The 24,859-nt window shown below is 39.4% G+C and overlaps 1 protein-coding gene and 1 pseudogene across 1 annotated transcript; one reads left to right on the top strand and one right to left on the bottom strand.

Moving 5' to 3' along the window:
- The first annotated feature begins 292 nt into the window (after positions 1-292).
- YAE1 (YAE1 maturation factor of ABCE1) lies at positions 293-6,171 on the top strand. The gene is made up of 3 exons (XM_012777601.3): positions 293-477; positions 1,951-2,072; positions 3,555-6,171. The coding sequence occupies exons 1-3, from the start codon at positions 349-351 to the stop codon at positions 3,982-3,984; spliced, it is 681 nt and encodes a 226-aa protein (XP_012633055.1). The 5' UTR covers positions 293-348; the 3' UTR covers positions 3,985-6,171.
- A 16,546-nt stretch (positions 6,172-22,717) lies between these two features.
- LOC105878265 (large ribosomal subunit protein eL6 pseudogene) lies at positions 22,718-23,670 on the bottom strand (annotated as a pseudogene).
- Positions 23,671-24,859: the final 1,189 nt, after the last annotated feature.

Raw genomic sequence — 24,859 nt, 5'->3', positions numbered from 1 at the left:
AGTGTGAAACCCAGACCTCTGCAGAAGCTATGGTGGCAATGGAAGGTGTTTCACTTGAGGGTCCGGACGGACTTCCGCAGAGGTTAAGAGAATGCGGACCCAGCGAAGTAGGGATCTGCGTCGCTCACAACAGGCGCAAACCGATTTTCTGTCAACTGAGAAAGCCCAAAACACTACGAGCTAAAAGACCCCAGGGCAGTCGCTGTTCACACGCGACACCTGGACTCCACCCCCGCGCACGCGCAGTTGCCTCCCAATCCCCGACATGCCGTCTTCGCCCCGCCCCTCAGAACCGGAAGGAATTGCCGGCGCTTCCCGTGGCCTGCGACCCCCTCCGTTGTCTCGGTGATGTCGTGGGTTCAAGCTGCCGCCTCGGTCCAAGGCCCCGGAGACGAGGGAGACGTGTTTGACCAGGAAGCGGACGAGTCCCTTCTGGTGCAGCGGGAATGGCAGAGTCACATGCAGAGACGAGTCAAAGTAAACCTGGGTGCGGGGGACTCGTAGGTGTGCCGGGTTTGGGGAAGAGAGGCGCGGAGTTGTGAAGAAGCTGGGCTCTGAGTGGTCCCTGCTTGGTCCGGCGCTGCCCTCCTTTGCCCCTTGCCACTCAGTCCGGCCCGCGTCTTGCTAGGATTTCTCGATGGGTTACTTGAAAGTGTGCGAAAACAGGGCGCGTTCTTTGAGCACCTGCGGGGTGCGTTAGAAGCTGGGGCACCGACCGAAAAATAAACTTTGTCCAGACTTTGAAGAGCCCTCACTTTGTTGAGGATCACAGGGAAAGGGGTCGGGGGAGAAACATAGACTCTCTGTGCTAATTATGGCTGTTAAAGGATATGTACCCAGCTTACATGGGTTGCTCGAGTGGATGGGGAGCCTCAAGTTAGGTGTGGTATTAATCAAGGCATATGGAAAAGGTGATCTTAAGAATGCTGTCAGAGGGCAATAGGAGAAAGCAAGTATGGAATACTGGTGGCTAAGTAAGAGAATTTTAAAGTTGGTTTCTTTTTTTTTTATCTGGTAGGTGTGAATTTTTCGTCTCTAATTTGTCCATGTTCCCTGAAACTAGGCTTTATTTCTGTGTGGAGCACTCAGAGCTTAGTTCAGGGCGAGAACTAGATGATGAGGTCTGTGTTCACTTAATGTATTTGCCAACCATGAAATTGCCTCTGAAGCTGCAGTTGGTAATCTACCCTAGTTTAATGTTTCAGTAAAATAATACTTGCTTAGCCCACAATCATGTTGTCCAATTACAAAAATGCTTTATGTGAGGCTGGGGCTAGACTAGTAAGTATTGAGCATCTTTTGAGCACTATGACATAGTGAGAGATGCAGGCCAAAATGTCTACTCACAGAGAACTTGCAGTTTAGTTGAATTTAGGTATCAAGCAAAATTTCTAAAACCAGACTCCTCATCTTCCTCTTCCTAAAACAGTTTTCTCTTTCCCTACTTTGCCCTGCTTCCTCACCCACCCACACCATTGCAATTAGTTATTAAGTGACCAGACATGTCATTTTCCATGTTTCCTTTCTATGAAGACGCTGCTAACACAGGATTTTTAAAAACTGTAAGAATCAGTGTTTTAAAAGTTGCCCATTAAGCCAAATGAAGACAAGCTGAAACTAAAAAAGCAAAGAGAAAAAAAATTATATTAAATGTTTAAAAAAATAAATAAAGTAAAAGTTGCCCAGTTCTCACCATCCATGGAATGTGAGGAAAAAAAAGACTTGCCCAGTAAGTCTAGACTTCAGAAGTGGCATAAAGATAAACCAATAATAAATTCTTATAAAAAGCATGGTCTGCTTTGGTTGTGTAGCTGTGCCATATTATTTTCCATAACACAGTAAAGGTCTATTTCATCAACTTTTTCAGTTGGTTCTGTGCCTTTTTAGAGGAGCTACATATGGTTCACTTTATGTTAAGTTACAGCTGCATTTCTTCATTGCTTATTTTAGGAAGGTTATAGAGAGGGAATAGATGCTGGCAAAGCAGTTGCTCTTCAACAGGGCTTCAATCAAGGTTATAAGAAAGGTGCAGAAGTCATTATAAACTATGGACAACTCAGAGGAACATTGAGGTAATTTTAAAAGCTTAAATGCTGACTCATTTTAACTTTGATACTAGAGGGTTTTTATGAAAGTAGAATGTAAAACTAAAGTGTTTAAACTGAAGTTTAAAGTTCTTTTATTGGTGTTATATTCACAAGAGTGCTGCAGAGCATCAAATACTAATTGTCTTTGAAAAATCAAAATTATTAACAGTTCATTCACTTTCATGTGTGAACCAGATGTTTTTTTTTTTTTAAAGAAATCGTAGGAAGGTATATGTTTTTTGTTACCTGAACTACCACCAATCTCCCATTAAGAAATCTTCATGTTTTGAATAACACTTTTAGTACTTGCACACAATTTGACAGACCTCTAGACTAGAAAGAAGTACATGATAAAATATAGTTAGTAATAGAAAAACGATTCTATTTACATTAGTCCTGAACATTGAATACCTGTCAGGATGCCATAGCAGTAATGGCATATATCAGAGTCAAGTAGTCAAACGATACGCAGAGCTAGAAGCATAGCAGGCTTGTCCTCTTTGAAGCTTTAACTGTCCTCTGTAGAGAAAAACATAAAATGCTTCAGGAGATTACTAATTTTAAAGAATGATAAAAGATACAAGTTACCGAAACAAAACAAAAAAATTCATCGTGTTTGGGGTTTTAGAAAATCCCAACTATCAGAAACCGGAATTTATAGTGTACTATAGTAGGAAAATGGTTAATGTTCATCTTCACATCAAATTAATCTTTTATTTTATAAGCTTTTATAAGTTTAGAAAGCTTACTGTTGAATCTTTTATATCAATTGATTCCATTTTTAAAATGTTACTTTTTATAACCATTATTTTATGACATTACACGATTATCTGAACAATATTAAATCTGTTAAGACTAGAAGAATGCTTACCTGTTTCAAGAAAATTGTTAGTAGCTCAGCAAACAATATCTACTTTATAATATAAACTTGAGAAAGTGATGTTTCTTTTTTTTGTTTTTTTAAGAGACAGGGTCCTGCCCTGTCACTCAAGCTAGAGTGCAGTGGTGGGTGTTCTGTAACCTTCAGTCTTGATGGCAAACGACTGTATGCTTAGAAAAATGGTTTTCAACTTTGGCTATACCCTGAAATCAGCTGAGAAGCTTAAAAAAAGAAGATGCCCCAAGAGATTCTGACTTAATTGGTCTGGGATGTCACCTGGGTCTTGATAGGTTTAAGAGTTCCTCAGGTGATCATAATGTATGTCCAAGATAAGAGAATCACTAGTTTAGAAGCTGTTTGATATCTAAATCCAGTTTAATTTTTATTTAAAGATAATATCTTTATACTTTTTAAGTCCTATTTACCATCATTACTTTTCTGATTTTGACTTGCGTAATTATCCTAAATCCATTTTTGCTTGGTGTTATATAGAAGAGAAACATGTAGGGCTTACCATTAAACATTCTAAAAAGCCTATGGTTGTTTATTCTTTTTCCTGTTTAACTCTTTTTTATATTTTTGTTCAGTGCTTTGCTCTCCTGGTGTCACCTTCATGATAATAGTTCAACTTTGATCAGTAAAATAAATAATCTTCTGGATGCAGTTGGCCAGTGTGAAGAGTATATGCTCAAACATCTGACATCAGTCACTCCTCAGCCCCATGTTGTAGATTTATTGGACTCCATTGAGGATATGGACCTTTGTCACGTAGTTCCAGCTGAGAAAAAGATTGTTGAAGCTAAAGATGAAAGACTCTGTGAAAATAATGCTGAGTTTAACAAAAACTGTAGCAAGCGCCCTAGTGGGATAAATGGTTCATATTTACAATGTTGTAGAACACAGGAACATGCACATTCTGAAAACCCAAACCTCACTTGGATTTTAGAACAGACAGCCAGTTTAGTTAAACAGCTGGGAGTATCAGTGGATGTATTACAGCACCTCAAACAACTATAAAAATTATCTTCCCTTTTCTGATGAAAATGTTCAGAACATCTCTTAGAGCATTTTGTTTCCTAACAAGCCAACCAAAATTTGTACTGGTTTCTTCATTGAACACTACCTGTGAGGTTATCCTTGATGGAAATTTGAAATGTCTTCAAAATTAACACTATTAAATGTAATATAAGCCTTTTTTCTTTGTCACTGGTAATTTTTATGTAATTAAATATATGTGCAGAAATTTCACTTGTCATTTTCAAATTTATGATCAGAATCAAGCACTTTTAGATTAATTAGCAAAAGTGAATAAGAATCAAACATATTTTGTAAGGACCTAATCCTACTTTCTGCTCCTCTCACCATTAGGTGGGCAGGACCTCATCAAACCAAAGTTACCAAAAATAACCTAATGGCTAACATAAATATAGACACATAGACATAAAAATACTTAGATGTAGATATGTAGATATATAGATACAGAAATTTGAGAGACTGAGAAACTGAAGCAATGTTATGCTGTTGATTAAATCACTAAAAGCGAAATACTGGGATGCGTTTTAGTATGTTGATTAAAAGTAAGGACATTTAATTCTATGAAAATACAGAAAATAAATTTATGCTCAAGTCTAAAGAAAGGTGCCAACTTAATTTTTCTAAGTAGTAAGAAGTTAGTAGTGTTTAACAATGTGCCATATTCTAAACTGCAGTTTTGCTTCATATTCAAATAGGAATAAAACACTGAAACCCCTGACTTATATATTACCTTAAAGCAATATTCTTAGTCTAACATGGACAAAATTAGATTCAAACTTTTGCTCCAGGACCTAACTATGTCAATATCAGGAAAGGGTTTTTCATCACTTTTTCTCACCTGAAGCACATATTTATCTGACTTCAGAGGCACCCAAATAGCTTTCTTGGGTGCCTTCAGAGGGACTTCAGTGATAGCTTTAATTGCTGTTTCGCCAGTATTTATATCTACCGTCTATGCTAAAAGACATACTGTATTCTGACAAAATAGATCTTTTTAAGATATTTTAAAAATGTACTACTGTGATATACAGCCTTACTAAAAGTTCACGGAAAACTAAGAAAGTGACAAATTTGAATTTTCTTCTTTTTCCTTTTCCAATCCTTTACTTCAGGAATACAAATTTGAAATTAGAAGGCCATATTGAGTTTCAGGATTCACTAAAACCTGCTGAAAATATCCAAGTGACATTTGACAGCTGGTTTTAAAAAGTGCTTATATCTCTCCACATGTAAACACTATTTCAGAGATAGACTAATTCATCTTGTTATATTTTTCCATATTTATGGACACAGCCAAAATTCCAAATCCACACGAATTATAAGGAATCTCTAAAGTCTTTATTGCTCTGCCCTCAGATATGAAATACCTATCTCAAGAAAGTCACCCTCAGTAAAGATTTCCATGAGTAGTAAATCTTGAGATTTTTATCTGGGCTTGCCCTGATAAGATTCCCTGACAATAACACCCCTCGGCACCATTGGTTACATAAAGTGTGCACAGATGTTCGTAGAAAATGAACTCAAGAGAATTAGCTAAGTTGATGAGGCTATTGGGTTGAAAACATCTGTTAAAATGGCTTGGCTTTTTAAAAAATACTGAAGTTCCTGGACTCCAGAGGAATATTAATGGCATTAATATTCCAGGCTCATTATACCTGTGTACCACGAACACGGTTCCAGTTCCTCTGTACTGGTTCCAGTTCCTCTGTGCTATAACCAGCAAGAATGAAAGAAAGGTCTTGCTGGCCTTTTGTCTTTTGCCTTGTTTCATATGTTGGAGTCCTGCCAGGTCTTCCCGTAAGACCCTAGATGAACATAAATGGCCAACCAAGATTGTCCCAGAGCTGGCACAGCCAGAGTTTTTTAAGATCCAGGACCCAGACCTTAGGCTGAATGATGTGGCTTCCTTAGAAACAGAAATTTCGTCTAAAATAAGTTATTTCTGGATGCTGACATCTGGGATTTTAAAAAGGAGAAGGGAGAAAGGTAGCCCACAATGCTATGTTTTTCTGACATAGTTCCTAGAACTGCTGAGGCCACCAAAATTTTTGTGATACACAAACAGGAAGTGGGCAGCTGAATACACCTCTTGTATCCTTTTCTCATTTATGTCCTTTGCACTGTTTGCTAACTGTTTTGTGGTAAATCAAAATAAAAGCCCTGAGACAAGACTAAGTTGTGATTCTTACCCTCTTCAAACTAAGGTTAGAGCTTTGTGTTCCACTCTAAGATATTCGGGTCTGGGGTAGAGAGAGAGATATATATAGGAATAAAATATTTAACTTATTTTTTAAATCATTCTTAATTTTAGACCAATTATGAAGTAAATATCATGCTATGTTAATAAACTACCAATCAGACTTCTCACTCTACAGAAATCCTCTGATCTCCACCCTGAAGATAATTTCAACACCATAGTTAGCTTTCTTGCTTCTGTCCTTGCTTAATGCCTTTTCCCAATAAACTGGGAAAAGGCTGGAAGAGGATTCCACTGTCACTGTCTCAGTTTGCTTACTCATTCACTCTTCAGCCTCAAACTGCTCTTTGCTGAAGTCACTGATAACTAAAGTCACACAGCTGTCCATTACTGACTTTTCAGTCCTACCATTTGTCTCCTTTCCATCCTGGACATGATGAATCATTCTCTACTTTTCACAATCCCTTCTGCTTGCTTCTGCAGCAATACTTTTTCTTCTTGTCCTGCTTATTACTATTCCCTATCATTCTGCTAACTCCATTGCTCCCTCTGCCCTTTAAATGTAGGGATTCCCCAGAGTTTCATTCTTGGACCTCTTCTTGTTTTTATACTCTAACTGGATAATCTCACTCCCATGGTTTCAATTACACTGACCATCCCAAAGCTAACATTTTAACCCCTATCCCTCTCCCAAGTTTCAGATCTAAATTTCCAACTGCCAATTTCTCATGCCTACCTCAGTGGCTTAGTATACACAGCATGTTTAAAACTGACGTCCTGTCTCCTTCCCACCCCTTTACTTTGCCTTTTGTATTTTCAAGCTATTAATGTCATTTCTGTCCACCCAAAACTAGAAACCTGTACGTCTTTCTTTCCTTTGCCTTTGCCATCATACTCTATTTCCAACTGAGTTGTTTTACATCTTTTAAAATATATTTTGAATCTGGCCTCCTTTCATTCTAATCATCAGATTTTAATTAACTATTGTACCAACCTCATCACTAACATCAGTACCTCCAATCTAGCCGTCTTTCTGTCCATTCTCTTTCTTGCCACTGTTATCTTCCTAAAACAGCTTACTTCCCTGATTTAAAAACCTGAATTTATTCCGTTTTTTAAAAAAAATCTGGGTAAATTATAAATTTGAATTTCAGTTCTGGGCCCAAGCACCACCGTCAGTCTAATTTTCCCATCCTGCCTCTTTCTGCCCCACCACACGCATTACACTTCTTTATGGACAATACTACAGTGCTTTGTGGACATACACCTACTCTCAACTTCTGTTTGTATTCATTGCTGACACTGGTCAGAATACTTTATTCTGCATCCTTTTTTCCTAGCAAATTCCTATTTATCCTTCAATACCAGCTTAAATTTCAGCTTCATCAGGCAGACTTAAGTGCTTTTCCTAATGTTCCCTCTGCATCACTTTGAGTATCTCTTAACTTCAGATTTCTGTAGGAAAATACCTTTTTCAGTGTTACATACCCAGCACTTAGCATCATGCCCTGTACACAGATGCATAGGTGGTGCTTGATGAGAGAAAAAAAAAAAAATGAATCCGCTAGCCAAAATGAAAATATAACCAGAAGCGTAGGATTCCAAAATACATCATGTTATATGCTTTTGTTTCTAGAAGGGAAAACAAACCTTTATATTTGCCATTTTTAAAAAATGTTCCATTCCTGCAGATTGTATGGGGCAGAGGAAAAAAATGTTCCTCTTCATTTTGCATGTTAATAATAAAAACCAACTTTCCAGATTGTGTCATCATTAGGATAATAGCATTTACTAGTCATTAAAAATTATAGTAATGAATAAATAATATTACAACATAATGGTAAAACTTTTAAAAGAGGCAAAATCATATGTTAGTACAGTTTTAGCTTTTAGAAAGGCCAGAAAGAAACTGCACAAAAGGAAAAAAACTGGATGCAAATTCAAGATACTAGTTTCTAGCAGGATGCCTGGTGCATAATTTCTAATAACAGAAGGAGTTAGAGGATGAGGAGGGGGAAAATAATTGTTAACACAGATAGTGTTTACTACAAACAGACACTATTCTAAACATTTTACATATATTAATTTCTTTAATCCTTATGACAGCCCTATGCAGAAGAGCTATTATTTATTATTGTCATCCTAGAAATGAGGAAACCAAGGCACCAAGAAAACTGAGTAACTTGTCCAATTCATAGCTACTAAATGGCCTGCTTGAGATTTACACCAAGGCAAGTCTGGTTTCAGAGTTTATGCACAGGATAGATGTTTACTAAAAACACAGTAGCAAGGATTGTGTTTAATAGGGAGACTGTGTATTTTTCTCTTGCTGTTAATTTCTACTTTTCTGCACTTCTCAAGTCTTCGTCAGCAAGTATTATTTTTATTTAAAAAAGAAAAATAATTTAAAAATGTGTATAATATCCAGCAGTTACAAAGAATGAAAAATTTACCAGAAATTTGATATACATCTAGAAAAAGAGAAGTACCAGTGCCTACTGGAAGGAGAGAATCTTTTATCATGTAGAAAGTGGTATAAAAAGGTTTGGTTAGCACATACAGGAACTAAATTCTCCTTGGACTCCTTTGACTTTCTACCCTACTCCTGGGAGCATAATTTGTGTCACTCATTTTGTGATAATGTATCTTTAGCTTTCATGGATTGCTAATTGACTCAAAAAAAAAAAAAGGATGTTAGCTCACCACTTACAAATATATAAACTGCTGCAGATCTGCCAAAAAGAGCCAAAAGTCCTTAATATACAACACACTCCATTTTCTTACCCTATAAATAATCTGATCTTACCAGAAAGAAGGTCAACAAAGAACTAATTAGAACTATTAACACCTACAGATTCAGTTCTGCAAAAGTTGAATCCAGGTGCTTTCATGCAAGTGCATACAATTCACCATTGAGAGAGAGGCCCTGGGCCTTTGGAGCCTGTTTCTTTCCAAAGAGCTGTTAAATTAGCTCAAGGCCACTGGGTGGTGCTGATGCACCCTGATATGTCAGCATGTGTTTCATTCCTTGGTAATGTGCCCTTTGCTCAGACTTCACAGTCATGAAGACACGAAGTTAATGATTATCCCTAAAGCTATGCCAAACAGATTGAGTCATTTGCAAACTTGGGTGGGTAGGGAGGGTTTTCTGGTTACGTCAACAAACAAGAAATTACAGTGCCCTCCCTCCTTCTAGGCTAAGAATTTTTCTAAAAAAAATAAAAAATAAAAAAAATAATAACATAAGGAAACCTGTTCATAAGAAAGAAGCATCTTTTATTCTTCAAAGCTCTGGGGCCTAAATGTAAATACCTAGAACCCAAAGCATACAGCTTTCCATCAGAAGTCATGTAAAATTATAATTTCACATGCATGAAGCACCTCTACTTGCCAGGCAGGTCTGTAGATCTATGGCTAAACTGTTGCCAACAATTTTACTTTATCTGTTGATCTCTTGCTTTCTAGCTATCTTCCTCACACAAACACGATTTTTTAGGATTTAGAGGTAAGGAGAGGTAACAACTTTATTAACCTACTCAAATATATCACAACCTTTCTTTTTTGAGTCAACAAATCTACAACCAAATAGATTTTCCTGTCATCACATACAACTCATTTAAGACTTAAGCCTGTTTCCTTATGAATTACATAGTCACCATTATCTATGTAATGTAGCTTTGGTGTTTATAAAAGCACATGGTTCTATATAAAATTTTTAAACATAAATGATATATCAAATCCCTTATAATAATAAGAGTGATTTGACAACAATAGTATACTGACAGCCCTTGCAAATAAAGCAAAACCAGGCTGAAATGGTATAATATAAATAATTTGAAAATAAAATATCTTCCTTTTTCTGATTTAGAGACATTGCAAGTCATCTTTCTTCCAAAGTGAGATTCAGAAATAACCAGGACTCTCTAACTCATAATTATAAATGATACCATATCAAATCATTTGCTTATTAAAAACTAACCATAGAAATAATTTTTAAGAAGTAAAAATTAAATTTTTTTTTAATTTGTAAAAACTAACCATAAAGTTTTCTCTATCAGCTGTACTAGAAATTACTGCAATGGAGCCGATTATAGAAGAAAAACCCATTTAATTCATTTAGACATCTAAATCTCAGTGGAAGCCAATTAAACATATTTTCAGTCCAGGTGCGGTGGCTCACGCCTATAATCCTAGCACTCTGGAAGGCCGAGGCGGGGGGATCACTCAAGATCAGGAGTTTGAGACCAGCCTGAGCAAGAGCGAGACCCTGTCTCTACCAAAAATAGAAAAAATTTAGCTGGGCATGGTGGCGCTTGCCTGTAGTCCCAGCTACTCGGGAGGCTGAGGCAGGAGGTTCGTTTGAGCCCAGGAGTTTGAGGTTGCTGTGAGCTAGGCAGATGCCACAGCACTTTGCTTTTCAGGTTGCTAAATGATGTGTTATTAGTCTGCGATTTTAATCTTATGGGCCTATATGAGGTTCACATGATGTCTGGAATGTTCATTATGACCTAACTCATTTGTCAGCTTAAAGAGCATTTTTGTTTCTGTCAATGTGCCGAGACAAAGGATGGTAGCAGCAGCACTGAAGTCAGAAGATATGGTCCATTTTCACTGAGCTGCTCAGAGGCCGCTGCCTCTTCAGTGTGAACATGAGACTTCTGACCTCATCACAGGTTGCATTTGTCTCCAAGAAGTAACCAAGGGGCAATATGAGAAAGTCAGACAAAGTAAGCTGCCGACAACAGATGTTGTTCAATTGATGAAAAGAATGAGTGGAGATGTGGACAAAGAAATATGCTGAAGATCTGTATAGCTTTTGATTTGATATAGCAAAGTATGTATCAAAGATATTTATATCTATTTCCCTAGAAATCCCACTTCTAGGAATTTGATCCAAGGACATAAATAGGTGATTAAAAATTTGCAGCACAAAGCTATTTGTTGTCACATTCAATGTAGAGAAAAAATGACCAACAATAAAAATTACGAAAATTATAATATCCACTCAAAGAAATGTACCCATTACAAGTTATCATTATGAGAACTGTAGAAAGAAGGAGAATGTTTATGGTACATTTTTAAGTGAAAGTCACTATAAAATGTTATGTACACATATGAATACATGATGTAAAAAAAATGTATATTTTGCAGGTAAAAACTCTGGGACTGCCTTCCCTGTCTCTCCTTTTTTTTTTTTTTTTTTTTGGAGATAGAGTCTAGCTCTGTCACCCAGGCTGGAGTACAGTGGCATCATCATAGCTCACTGCAGCCTCCAGTTCCTGGGCTCAAGTGATTGCCTCAGCCTCCGAAGTAGCTGGGTTTACAGGTGTGTGCCACCATGCCCAGCTATATTGCTCAGGCTAGTCTTGAACTCCCAGCCTCAGATGATTCTCCCACCTCAGCCTCCCAAAGTGCTGGGATTACAGGTGTAAGCCATTGCACCTGGTCTACTTTTTCTTAACAAAATAAAAATAAAGTCATTTATTGGATTTGTCACAACATTGCTTGTGTTTTCAAAGAGAAAGATTAGTTTATGAAATTGGGACCACTATTAGCTCAATTGAGTTATTTTTCATTAATTCCAGGGGAAAACCAATATCACATGTATAAGTCACTTCTCCAGAATACAGTTTAGCCAATAATAGACAAAACGTCAGAAAATTTGATGAGAATTAACTGATTTCTGCCTTAAATAGATTTGAAAGAGAATATGATATTCTTATGATTTATTTGGTTCTCCACATTGATTTGATTGTGGCAATAGCTTCAATCATGTTGGCCATGATTTTGTACATGTTAAACAATATGCATATAAGCCATCTATTTCCCAAGAGATGTGTGGCTCTTAGTTTCCAAATCTATAAAATCTGTAAAATGGAGGAAATGGCAACGATGTCATTGTCTCTGTGAGGGTCACCTGCAGTAACTTATGTAAAGTACTTGCTCGGTGTAGGGCACCCCCTAAGTGCTCACTAAGGGAGAGCTATTCTCCTGTTGGGGTTTAGCAAGGCAGCCCCAAAGCCAGACTGTCTGCTTTAGCAGTGCACTTGCAGTCAGTTCACTCTCCTGGGTCTGTTTCTTCATCTGTCAGATAATAACACCTGCCTCATAGGGTTGTTGTAAAGAATGAGTGGCTCTACACGTGGAGCACTTAGGACAATGCCTTCCACATATTCAGTGCTCATTAAACATTAGCTGTTATCATCGTCACACCTGCAATTTGGATAAAGTACTGCAAGAGGTTTCACTGTCCTTAGACAACTTCAGCTGTCACGAAACTTTGCCATGACTCAGACACGGCCAAGCTTCCCACTGGCACACCTCGAGGTAATTGGCATGATTTCTTCCATCATTATCATTTTAAAAGAAAAGGAGGGGCCGGGCCAGGTGGCTCACACCTGTAATCCTAGCACTCTGGGAGGCCAAGGCAAGCGTATAGTTCAAGGTCAGTAGTTGGAAGCCAGCCTGAGCAAGAGCGAGACCCTGTGTCTACCAAAAATAGAAAGAAATTACTTGGACAGCTAAAAGTATATAGAGCCGGGCGCAGTGGCTCACGCCTGTAATTGTAGCACTCTGGGAGGCTGAGGCGGGTGGATCGCTCAAAGTTAGGAGTTCGAAATCAGCCTGATCAAGAGTGAGACCCTGTCTCTACTACAAATAGAAAGAAATTAATTGGCCAACTAAAAATATAGAAAAAAATTAGCTGGGCATGGTGGCACATGCCTGTAGTCCCAGCTACTTGGGAGGCTGAGGCAGAAGGATTGCTTGAGTCCAGGAGTTTGAGGTTGCTGTGAGCTAGGCTGATGCCACAGCACTCACTCTAGCCTGGGCAACAAAGCAAGACTCTGTCTTAAAAAAAAAAGTATATAGAAAAAAAATTAGCCAGGCGTGGTGGCGCATCCCTGTAGTCCCAGCTAGTCGGGAGGCTGAGGCAGGAGAATCGCTTGAGCCTGGGAGTTTGAGGTTGCTGTGAGCTAGGCTGACGCCACGGCACTCTAGTCTGAGCAGGGAGGGAGGGAGGAAAGAAGGAAGGGAAGAAGAAAGGAAGGGAAGAAGGAAGGAAGGAAGGAAGGAAGGAAGGAAGGAAGGAAGGAAGGAAGGAAGGAAGGAAGGAAGGAAGGAAGGAAGGAAGGGAGGGAGGGAGGGAGGGAGGGAGGAAGGGAAAAGACGAAAATATTTTAAATGTTTGCGAATGTTGGTATAAAACTATACTTTAAAGTGGAGATGATCAGAGGGGGAGTTTTTGGAAACATTTGTGGTTGCCACAGTGATGGAGGAGGGGTACTACTGGCAACAGTTGTGGGGAGGAGATGCTATCTGTTCTGCATCTATCTTGCCTGGACCAAGAGTGCAAAACAAAGAGTTGTGCTTGTCCTGCTCCTTCACCACTTCCAAATGCCCCAGGAGACATTCATGTAAATGAAAAATCCGGTTTGATTTATCTAAGCCTAGAATCTACATTTTAAATATAAACACAGTATTTTTTGTTATACTCTAATTTAATATATGTTCAGATTATAAAATAATCAGGCTTCTTGTAAAATATTTAAATATTATAGTGGCCAGGCATGGTGGCTCATGCCTGTAATCTGGGAGGCTGAGACGGGTGGATCACTCAAGGTCAGGAGTTCAAGACCAGCCTGAGCAAGAGGGAGACCCCATCTCTACTAAAAATAGAAAGAAATTAATTGGACAACTAAAAATATATAGAAAAAAAATTAGCTGGGCATAGTGGCGTGTGCCTGTAGTCCCAGCTACTTGGGAGGCTGAGGCAGGAGGATCACTTTAGCCCAGGAGTTTGAGGTTGTGTGAGCTAGGCTGATGCCACGGCACTCTAGCTCGGACAACAGAGTGAGACTTTGTGTCAAAATAAATAAATAAATATTATAGAAGCATGTAGAAAATACTTAGGACAAATAAATCTTTCATATTCCTACCTTTTATGGACTTAATTTGTGTCCCCTGCAAAATTTGCATTGAAGCCCTAGCCTCCAGTACCTCAGAATGTGACCACATTTGGAGATACAGGTGGGCCCTAATCCGATCTGACTGGTATCCATATTAGAAGAGGAAATTTGGATGCACAAAGCAAAACCAGGGATGCTTGTGCACAGAGGAAAAGCCATACGAAGAAACAAAGTGGCCAACTCAAGTCAAGGAGAGGAGCCTCAGAAGAAACTAAACCAGCTGACATCTTGATCTTGACTTCCAGGCTCCAGAACTGTGAGAAAATAAATGTCTGTTTAAACAACCCAGTCTGTGGTATCTTGTTATGGCAGCCCCAGCAAACTAATAGACCACTCCTCCAGATTCCTCTACATGCATTCTAGCAAATGGCACAATTTTCTTTTGTATAAATTCATGTCTTCAACAGGTATTTATTATATACCCACTACGTTTAGGAGGGATAGATATATTGGTAAACAAAAAGTTTCTACTGAAATGAGATCATACCAGATATACAAATAGCAGCTGGGTTTTTTGTTTTTGTTTTTGAGACAGAGCTTCACTCTGTTGCCCAGGCTACAGTGCCGTGGCGTCAGCCTAGCTCACAGCAACCTCCAACTCCTGGGCTAAAGCGATCCTTCTGCCTCAGCCTCCCAAGTAGCTGGGACTACAGGCAAGTGGCACCATGCCCGGCTAATTTTTTCTATATATTTTTAGTTGTCCAATTAATTTCTTTCTATTTATAGTAGAGACAGGGTCTCACTCTTGCTCAGGCTGGTTTCGAACTCCTGACCTTGAGGGATCCTCCCACCTCGGCCTCCCAGATAACAGGGTGAGCCACCACACCTGGCCTAGCAGCTGTTCTTTTCCCTAAGTATTAGTCTATGTGAATAATAACAACTACCACCTATTGAGGGTTTGTGTGTTCCAAGCACTGGGATAAACACTTTGCTAGAGTCGTGTTAGAGTATCTCCTGTACCTCCAAGCCATATGAGATGACAGACTTGAAAGCCCTTTGGAAACTCTAAAGCTCGAGGGAAATGCAAAGGGGTTTCCTCCAACAGCGGCACTTCACTAGCCTTCAAGCCTGGAAGGAGCCTTAATAAGCAATGGATTCTACTCATTACTCATGAGGGAACGAGGCCCATAGAAAATGGGAATTGTCAGAGTTTTTGGCTGAGGTCAACAAATTGATTCTGGTCAGTGGAAGCCAAAAAGGCAATTTATTGCAGGATCTTGGGGAACAAAGGAAGAACAAAGCTCAGAAATTTAAGGGAGAGTGGCGGCGACTCACCCAGCCACTGTCACCTAGAGCAGCCTGGGTTCTCACATCTGCCATTTGGCTCTCAGCAACACCACTGCAAGTAACATATAACTACTCCGTTGATTTTGTCCACTCCTTTCAGATTCCAAGTTCCAGGCAAGAGTGTCCAATTCATTGTTCTGTCAGGGGCAGGGGGAGAGAATATTGGAAGAATGAGCCATGCCTCCCACCAAGCCTCACACTGTGGGGGTGGGGGGAAATCAAGGAAGGGGATTCAGACCTTGGGCATCCAGAAGGGCCAATGTCTACTACAAAGGGGAAAAGTGAGGGCTTGAAATCGGGTATCCTGACTTTCAGTTCAATCTTTTTTTTCTTTGACAACTCCTTTCTTTATATATATATATATATATATATATATATATATATATATATATATATATATATATATATAATACAGTTTACACTGAATTTTTCAGGGATACAACTATTATCTAATTAAAAAGGATGTTGCACCCTGTTGTACTGTTTGGAACTTTATGCACTGCTCCTGGTATTGTGTCACCAGTACCAACACCCCTGCCAGTCTGCTCATTCCCTGCACCATACTCCTTTTTTTTTTTTTTTGAGACAGAGTCTTGCTTTGTTGCCTAGGCTAGAGTGAGTGCCGTGGCGTCAGCCTAGCTCACAGCAACCTCAAACTCCTGGGCTCAAGCAATCCTTCTGCCTCAGCCTCCCGAGTAGCTGGGACTACAGGCATGCGCCACCATGCCCGGCTAATTTTTTCTATATATATTAGTTGGCCAATTAATTTCTTTCTGTTTATAGTAGAGACAGGGTCTCGCTCTTGCTCAGGCTGGTTTTGAACTCCTGACCTTGAGCAATCCACCGGCCTCGGCCTCCCAGAGAGCTAGGATTACAGGCGTGAGCCACCGCCCGGCCAGACTCCTTTATTATGCCTTCGTGGAGGTATGCACAAGCATTTGTGTATCAAAATGCATACTATTGTGCTATTGTTTATCTTCCTTTTATTTCTCCTGTGTATTACAGTTAGGATCTTATAATTTCTTTAAAATTATATGCATATATAAGTTATATTATGTAAAATAGTATTGCAAGGTAGTACAGGGAGCATTATAATATGTTAGTTATGAAAAAAGGTACTGTGTCTAAAAACCACTGCTTTAAAGACAACTTCTAATAAAATTTAGAAAACAAAAGCTCCTGTATGCGTCTTCCTTACTCCTCTTTATTTTTTTAAATTGCTATTTAGTCTCCTTGTTTCATTTTCTTGCCTGATTGGCTCCAATTCTTTCTTAGTCTTTGTTGGTTTCCAGGACTTGTTAATAATAGTAGCTCCGACCCCTACAGTTGTTGCTATGAGACGTTAAAATTTCTCCAATCTTCCCTTCCCTAAATTTAATTAATATATTTCTATGGACTTTTTAGTCCTGAAAACCTAGTATTAGTCCTTCTTTGTACGTGTTGGGGGCTTGAAAGCCTGGGAAAGCTTGGAAGAAGGAAAAATGACAGCTACCCCAAACCCTGCAAAGCAGTCGCAGGAATCTCCAGTGTTTCTTTTCTAGTAATGAAAGCCCCCTCTCAAAGGAGAAAGCTTCCCCATTAATACCAAGTATGTGGATATTTGCTTAGTACTGTAGTTGTTTAGTGATTACATCCACTTATTTGGTTTTACTAACAGAATAAACAAAGCTTCCTATTTATTCCCTTGCTTGCTTCTGATTTTTAAGAACTCACACTTTGCCTTTAGAATTTACTTTAAAAATTGAAACATACCATTTTAGCTTTCATTTAAAATGGAGGCTTTTTATTATAAGTCAAATAGTAATTTTAGAAGTGATAGAAACTAATTTACCTTATAGATTGATGAAGGTTTGAAAAACAATGGCAATAGACAAAAATTCTTACTATGTGACTTTCTATATAACTATTTCCGTGGGCTCATGGACACATGTATTTTAGAATGCGAACTATAAAATTGAAGCTATTCATTCATTGCTTAGGAAGGACATTCTTAAACAGGTGCAAAGGAGGGCTGTTGTTCCACATCTGAAATGTGTCCTCCTGGTAGGACATCAATTTTGCAGTATCTGTACTGCTTAATTAGAATCAGTAGTGTTCAAATTTGTTGACATGTGTAAAGATACTTAGATATAAATTATGATTTTTTACATAATCGAGGGCCCTGCTGGATCTTAGTAAAAGTCCCCATATTCTTCTTGATAAAGGGTGTATAACTCAAAGGGTATCAAATCTGGTTCTTAACTGTGCAAGAAACCCTATTTTCTTCTCTATAATATTTAAGAACCAGCAAGATCAAATTTTCCCCCCTTAGCAGTCTCAAACTCCTAAGGAATCCTTTAACAAAACAAAACAAAGAAATGAACTGGACCAAAGCAAAAGAAGAGATAAGCAGAGCAAATGATCCAGTTTTATTTTATTTTTATTTTTTTAATTTTATTTATTTATCTATTTATTTTTTGAGACAGAGTCTCACTCTGTTGCCCGGGCTAGAGTGCCATGGCATCAGCCTAGCTCACAGCAACCTTCAACTCCAGGGCTCAAGTGATCCTCCTGTCTCAGCCTCCCAAGTAGCTGGGACTATAGGCATGGGCCATCATGCCCGGCTAATTTTTTTTCTATATTTTTAGTTGGCCAATTAATTTCTTTCTATTTTTAGTAGAGACAGGGTCTCACTCTTGCTCAGGCTGAACTCCTGACCCTGAGCGATCCTCCCGTCTCAGCCTCCCAGAGTGCTAGGATTACAGGCGTGAGCCACCGCGCCCGGCCCATCCTACTTTCTTTATACAATTTGTATATAGAATTGTTTATCTTATATCTAACAACTTTAATTACATATATTAATTACTATGTCAACTCTTAGCAACCCTAATTTTAAGTGAAAACCTAGGTAGTAAGCAGTTTTAATCATCAATTACATACCAAGAATCCATGAATACAAATTTTACAATTTCCAAAAACATAGGCTTTCTAACAGTACAACTCTTTAATATAGAACAGGACGTTTTTACTAACAGACCCAAATAACTTTTGTTCCTCTGAATTAAGAAACCAAACGTATATGAACCTAAACTAATATCCAGCAACAAATGTGTCAGCATTGTATCTTATCTGGAAATGATCTAGACATTCAGTGAACAACTATCATTTAATTTAGCTTAGCAAAACTCTAAGGGTATTGTTGCTAAAGAGATTTAAGAAATCTTCCCAAGTAAACACATTACAAAATACAACCATTATCAAAAGTTTATTTACAAACTTTTACCCCATTTATATCTATTTAATTCCTTTACTCTTAACAATTTTATTTGGAAAACTTCATGAGACACCAGACAAATCTAGCTAACATCCCAAGCTAAATTTTTTATCAACCAATTTTACATTAATGCATACTAGGCAAGTATCATAAAGGCAAGAACCTTATAATTAAATACATGCACATTTTGCTGATAACTCAGAAGACAGAGCTATTCCCATCAAACCTGAAATATTAGACTAGTCCCATCCACCAAAAGATTACTAAGTCACATGACTTTGAAAAATATTTGGGCTTATTTGCTTAATTTATAAGTACTCCTTTATTCATAAGCCAATTTGGTACCATAGACAATATACAAACAGAAATGTATACACATACAAACACAAAAATACAGACAGACACAAAGATTTTATAGCTCTAGTTTTAAAACTTTAGACATGAAGTAAGATAAAACTCACTAGTTTAAAAGGACAGTTGGATTCAAACTCTTATCTCTGTAAATGGAACAGGCTGAAATTTATCTGTTCCACTGGCTGATGCCCTTACCAAATTTTATAGAAAACAGGATAGCAAATTTACATCTCAAGCATAGAGAGAATTAAACTTCTCCAAGAAGTCTGTGTGTGTAAGAGGAGGATTAAAATGGGTGCCAAGGTAATACAGCAAAGAGCAAATGTTACCTCCCAAATGGATGGGTTTGTTTGTGTGGCGGATATCAAGTCAATAGAGACAGCCAAGTTGGTTATAGCAAGAGGGTTCTTATTACTTGGCACAAATAGGGGCACACCGGCGATAGTTCCCAAAGCAGTGTGTCCCTGAGCAAGAGGGTTGGGCTGGTTTTATAGTCAGAGGGCAATGAGGCATGATCTGATAGGATCTGGCCATGTGGTGATGCCAGGGCTCAATCTGATTGAATCCTGGACCCTGCCATGCAGTGTCTGCTTCTTAATTCAGTCCCTACTCCTCAGTCCAGGTACTCAGGTTTCACCCGTAGTTGCTCGCTTGGTTCATCTGGGCATGCTCAGGTTTCATGACCTGCAGCCTGGGGAAGTCCATGACAACCGTAAAACAATTCCCAACTTTGTTATGTAGAAATTAAGCCATATTATTCTGGTGTGGTTACAGAAGAAAGAGTAGAGAGGAGTAGAAATAAATGGGAGAACAATTATTAAGAAAGGAAGCAGGTCGGGTGCAGTGGCTCACGCCTGTAATCCTAGCACTCTGGGAGGCCGAGGCGCGAGGATTGCTTGAGCTCAGGAGTTCGAGACCAGCCTGAGCAAGATCAAGACCCCTTCTCTACTATAAATAGAAAGAAATTAGCCAAACAACTCAAAATAGAAAAAAAATTAGCCGGGCATGGTGGCGTGTGCCTGTAGTCCCAGCTACTTCGGAGGCTGAGGCGGGAGGATTGCTTGAGCCCAGGAGTTCGAAACTGAGCAAGAGTGAGACCCCATCTCTACTATAAAGAAATTAATCGGCCAACTAAAAATATATATAGAAAAAATTAGCCAGGCATGGTGGCACATGCCTGTAGTCCCAGCTACTCGGGAGGTTGAGGCAGAAGGATTGCTTGATCCCAGGAGTTTGAGGTTGCTATGAGCTAGGCTGATGCCACAGCACTCTAGCCTGGGCAACACAGTGAGACTTTGTCTCAAAAAAAAAAAAAAAAAGGAAGCAAACAAAGGGACCAAGCACATATTTTTTTAAAAAGGGGGGGAGGGTTTCAGTCCACTGGAAATGTGTGAGTGTGTGTGTGTAGACTATCAGCTTTGTAATTAAGCTGACTTTTAATCATAGAGCTCTTTGAAAACAAAATCCATTTAAATGTATTAATTTTGGCCAGGACAAAGAGCTGATATTGCTGGGTTTTGAATTCTTTTCCACATGAAACCAATAAGCCTTAGCCAAAGTTACGACTTAACCAAGAATGCACAAGGCATCTCCGAAGAGATGAATGGGTACCCCAAAAGTCACATAAATATCAAACCCAAAAGGACTGGTTCCTTTACTGGGAACTGAACCCAGGCGGAGGCAGTAAAACCACAGAACTTTAATCACTGGACTACAAGGTGGAACAGCCCTTCTTGTGAATCCCACAGGAGATCCAGAGCAGGCAATTTGAGCATTTAAGAGATTTTAACCTGTTTCAGATCTGATGCCAACTGGAATGGTGCTTAGCTAATTCCCTGGATGTTAGCATTCCAACATCAGCATCAGTCACTGGTCCTAGTTTAGAAAATATGTGTTAGATCTGCATTCTTACAATCTCAGAAGTGATATTTTCATTCTGCAGTTGTTCTGTTTGTTCCTTCTGTTCTAAATTTAAATACATTTTCCCCTTTTAGACTATCCATCTTCCAATTACCTGTTTCATTGCCTGAAGCAATTGTCAGCAACAAAGGTTTATTTTTAGAGACCCACCTTATTCAACGGGTGGTCTTTTTACCTTAGTTTGTGTTTCTTAGCTAAAATTACCGAGTTCAGCGAGAAGCCCGTGGAGCAATAGGGCAAAGAAAACATTCTCTATGTGTGGACTCAGCATGGTCAGCTCTGAAAAAGAAGCAAGCCTGCTTTACCCAAGGGCCTACTTTTTATAAACACTTTATCCAGGGTAGCTTTATTTTAGCTCTTAGGGCAGGATAATAACTAAGCCAAAAGGTTAGCAGATTGAATTTTCCTTCTTACTTCATTGCTTAAGCTTTTCATTTGTTTTCTATAGAGTCTTTTAAAAGAGCCAATAAAATATTGAAACCTTTTTAGAATCAATAGGCATCCTTGGATGAGACTAATTCAGGAGCCCTCACTTTTAAATGCACTTCTTAAAATGCAATGCTGTTTATTTGGAACATTCTCTGTAATTTAAAGTTATCTTTAGTGAGATTTTTGCCATTTTTGTTTGCTGTTTTTGGGTCTGATACTTGTACATGTAAATATAGGCATAGCCAGAAGGTGAAGTACTCAGTTCCTCAGAAATTAAAGATTCTATTTTCACCTTGAATCTTAGCTTTGCCTCTCAGATCAACTTAGCCAATGGTTTTGTTCTGTCCATGCACACAGGGAAAAGATACAAAGGGGCTAGCACACACACACAAAAATCCTTGTAAATTTCCAAAAGCTGAAGTTTTTGTACTCCCTGCAGTATTGCCATTTGCTATAATACCAGTTTCTGTTTGATCCAGTTGGACCTTCGAGGCCACTAACTGGATCCAACATAGTTAATTATCAGATCCCGTCCAACCCTGTCTAGTTTGTGTTGCAACTTCCAAACACAGATCAGAACAAAATTTTGCTCAAATAAATTCAAATAGCTCAAAACACAGATCTATGGAGCTTTGGGATCGGAGAGAGAACTTACGTAGGATACCCAGTTGCTGCAAGAGAGGAACGAACACAGTGAGCCTGGGGGCGGGGGTGTGTAATTCACTGGGTCACTCAATGCTCCTGGTGTCACTGGGAGCTCTACTTCAAACATGCCATCTCTTTAAAGAAAAACTTTAGGCAAGTAAATTTTAACACTGAGCAAAGAAAACGGTTTGAGAATTGGACAGCCCCCAGAACAGCAGGTTCATAGCAACTCTGGGACTGCCACTGTAGGAGTTTCAGGGAGGTTGTGAAAGACCCAGGGAGTTTGCTCGGGTGGTGATGATGCATGTCTTTTGTTTACCTCCTGAATGGAGGCAATTTTCTCAGAATTTCTTTTAGACGCTTCTTAGGTGCTGTTGGAAATAAGTCTCCTATTCAATTTGATTCTACAACCAGCTTTTTCTAGTTGTGCATGCAAATAAATTATTTTAGGCATTTTCAAAGACCCCTGTTTTAGTCATTGCTGCTTGTGATCATCCTGGGTTAGGTGGATTCACTTACCTAGATATCTACAAGAAGGTGCCCCATGAGTAAAACCTGCTGGTGTTCAACTAATAGGAGTTGGTCACAAATTAAAAAAATCAAGCCTGAATTTCAAAAATAGAAAAGCAGTTGTAATTTTTTTTTTATCTTTCTGTTATTTAATTAGGTTCTTTGTAAAAATTTAGAGCACCAATCTGTGAGGATAAATTCCATTTGTCAGGGCAAACAGAGATCGCAGATAGCCCTGGAGCTGAGGAATTGCCTTGATTTTTGGTAAAATTTGGGAGTCCACAGCTTTCTGATCTACTTTGCGCTGTTCTGTAATCTCATATTTCTCCTTTTCTGTGTCGAAGATCTCACCCTCCTGGTGTCTGGGCTTCTGCAGCTTCTTCTTCTTAAAGTAAGCATCAGTGAGATACTTAGGGATTTTCACATTGCTGCTATCAATTTTTTTGGTGGTGGCGATGACAAATTTCTGGTGTGTCCTTCGCAGAGGAACTCGATTAAGGGACAGAGGTCCAGTCACAAGTAACAAGCCACTGCCCAGTTGCTTCAGGAAAACCATCCTCTTGCCTCTGTGGGGTCTGGTGAGGATGATGAGGATGGTCCCGGGAGTGAAGCTAGCTTGCAGTCTTCTCACGTGTTGGCTAAATGGTTTTTTGCTGTGGCTCAACAGCTTTCGAGGCACGTCTTCGGTTGGATAGTACCTAGGCATTTTGCAAAGTGTAACCACACGAGTGCCACCATTCTCATCACCACCAACTGGTTTTGTAACAGTGGCGAGGACCTTCTCCTTCTTTTTCTTTTCAACCTTGGATTTAGCCACTGAATATTTCCTCTTGTACATGGCCTTCCTAGAGTACATGGCAGATCAGGAATATCGGCCAATTCCTCTGACAAGAACAGGATTTCGGCTGCAGTGTGGCTTCCCCTTCTTAATCTTTTTAGCCTTGAGGTTAGCCTTTTTCACTTTGCCACCGGCATCAGCCTTCTTGGCTTCAGGTTTCTTCTCTTTAGTATCCGGCTTCTTCTCAACTTTTTTACCTGCCATCTTGCAAGATGGGAAAGCTGCAATTTTTTTTTAATGATTATTACTTTTTTTAATAGACAGGGTCTCCCTCTGTCATTTAAGCTGAGGTACAGTGGTGCAATCATAGCTCGCTGCAGCTTCAAACTCCTGGGCTCCAGTGATCCTGCCACCTCAGCCTCCCGAGTAGCTAGGGTTATAGGCACATGCCACCACACCTGGCTAATTAAGAAAACAATTTTTTAGAGATGGGGTCTCATTATGTTGCCCAGGCTACTCTCAAGCTACTGGTCTCAAGTGATCATCTCACCTAACCTCCCAAAGCACTGGGATTACAGGCATGAGCCACCATGCTCGGCTAGCAGTTGCAATTTTTAAAGAATGCTATGTAAAATGAGACCACCGGTGCCACAACTGCCAAGACCTTGACCTGGACCTTACTGCCAGGAAACAGAGATGGAATAGCAAAAGTTCCATGCAAAGTCCTGATCTTGACCCAAGCCTCTGATCCTGAGGCAGGGGTATAAAAGGCAGCCCCCACATCAAACTCAAATCTCTTACCCTCAGGGTAAAGATGAAAACCTCTGTTCTAGAAAGGGTTTTTAAAAGAACAGCTCAAACAAAGCCTAGACCTTCAACCAAAGTGTGGGATCAGTCCATATTTTCAGTAGGTCTCACCTCTTTACATCCAACAGTTTATCTTGGAATTGCAAGACACAAGGTGTTCAGAGCTAGCCAGGCCTGCTGAGTCCAGGAGGAGTGTCAGATGGTCAGGGTGGTAGATCTGAATCCTGTTCATAGTGTCAGAAATGTCAACCGAGAGGGAAGAGTCTGAAGCACAAAATATGATTAAAGAGTTTATTTGAGCCACAGTAAGGACAGCTGCCTGAAAGATTCAGACCCAAGTAACCTTGGATATTATAAAGTTTTCCGGTGGTGAAAGAAATAGACAGAGAGAGAGAGAGAAAGAGAGAGAGGAGCCAAACAACGTGGCTTTATTGTGCGCTCCTGGATGAGGTTTGCAGGTCCCAAGGGGGGAGGCAAGAAGTTGCATCCATTTGGAGGGGGTGTGGGCCTTTGTAGTATTTGGGATGGGCTAGGGACTTTTGGCAGGAAGATCTGGGGTGATGTTTGGTGGTCATTGAGAAATAGGAGGGGTTGGCAGTATTTGTGGAATCCAGGAACCGAAAACTTTCTTATCTGGGTGGACATCCAGGTGTTGTTTGGTTTCAGCAGGGCCTGGCAGTTGTCCTTGGTGGGTCTGATCTCGTGAGCCT

Source organism: Microcebus murinus, chromosome 9 (genome assembly GCF_040939455.1).
Source record: "Microcebus murinus isolate Inina chromosome 9, M.murinus_Inina_mat1.0, whole genome shotgun sequence".
Classification (NCBI taxonomy): domain Eukaryota; kingdom Metazoa; phylum Chordata; class Mammalia; order Primates; family Cheirogaleidae; genus Microcebus; species Microcebus murinus.
This window is presented reverse-complemented; position numbering and strand designations above follow the sequence as displayed.

Excerpts from the sequence above, each read along its gene's own strand:
- YAE1 (XM_012777601.3), top strand. The coding sequence starts at position 349 with ATGTCGTGGGTTCAAGCTGCCGCCTCGGTCCAAGGCCCCGGAGACGAG. Across the intron at positions 478-1,950 it reads ACATGCAGAGACGAGTCAAA|GAAGGTTATAGAGAGGGAAT; the intron begins GTAAACCTGGGT and ends TGCTTATTTTAG. Across the intron at positions 2,073-3,554 it reads CAACTCAGAGGAACATTGAG|TGCTTTGCTCTCCTGGTGTC; the intron begins GTAATTTTAAAA and ends ATTTTTGTTCAG.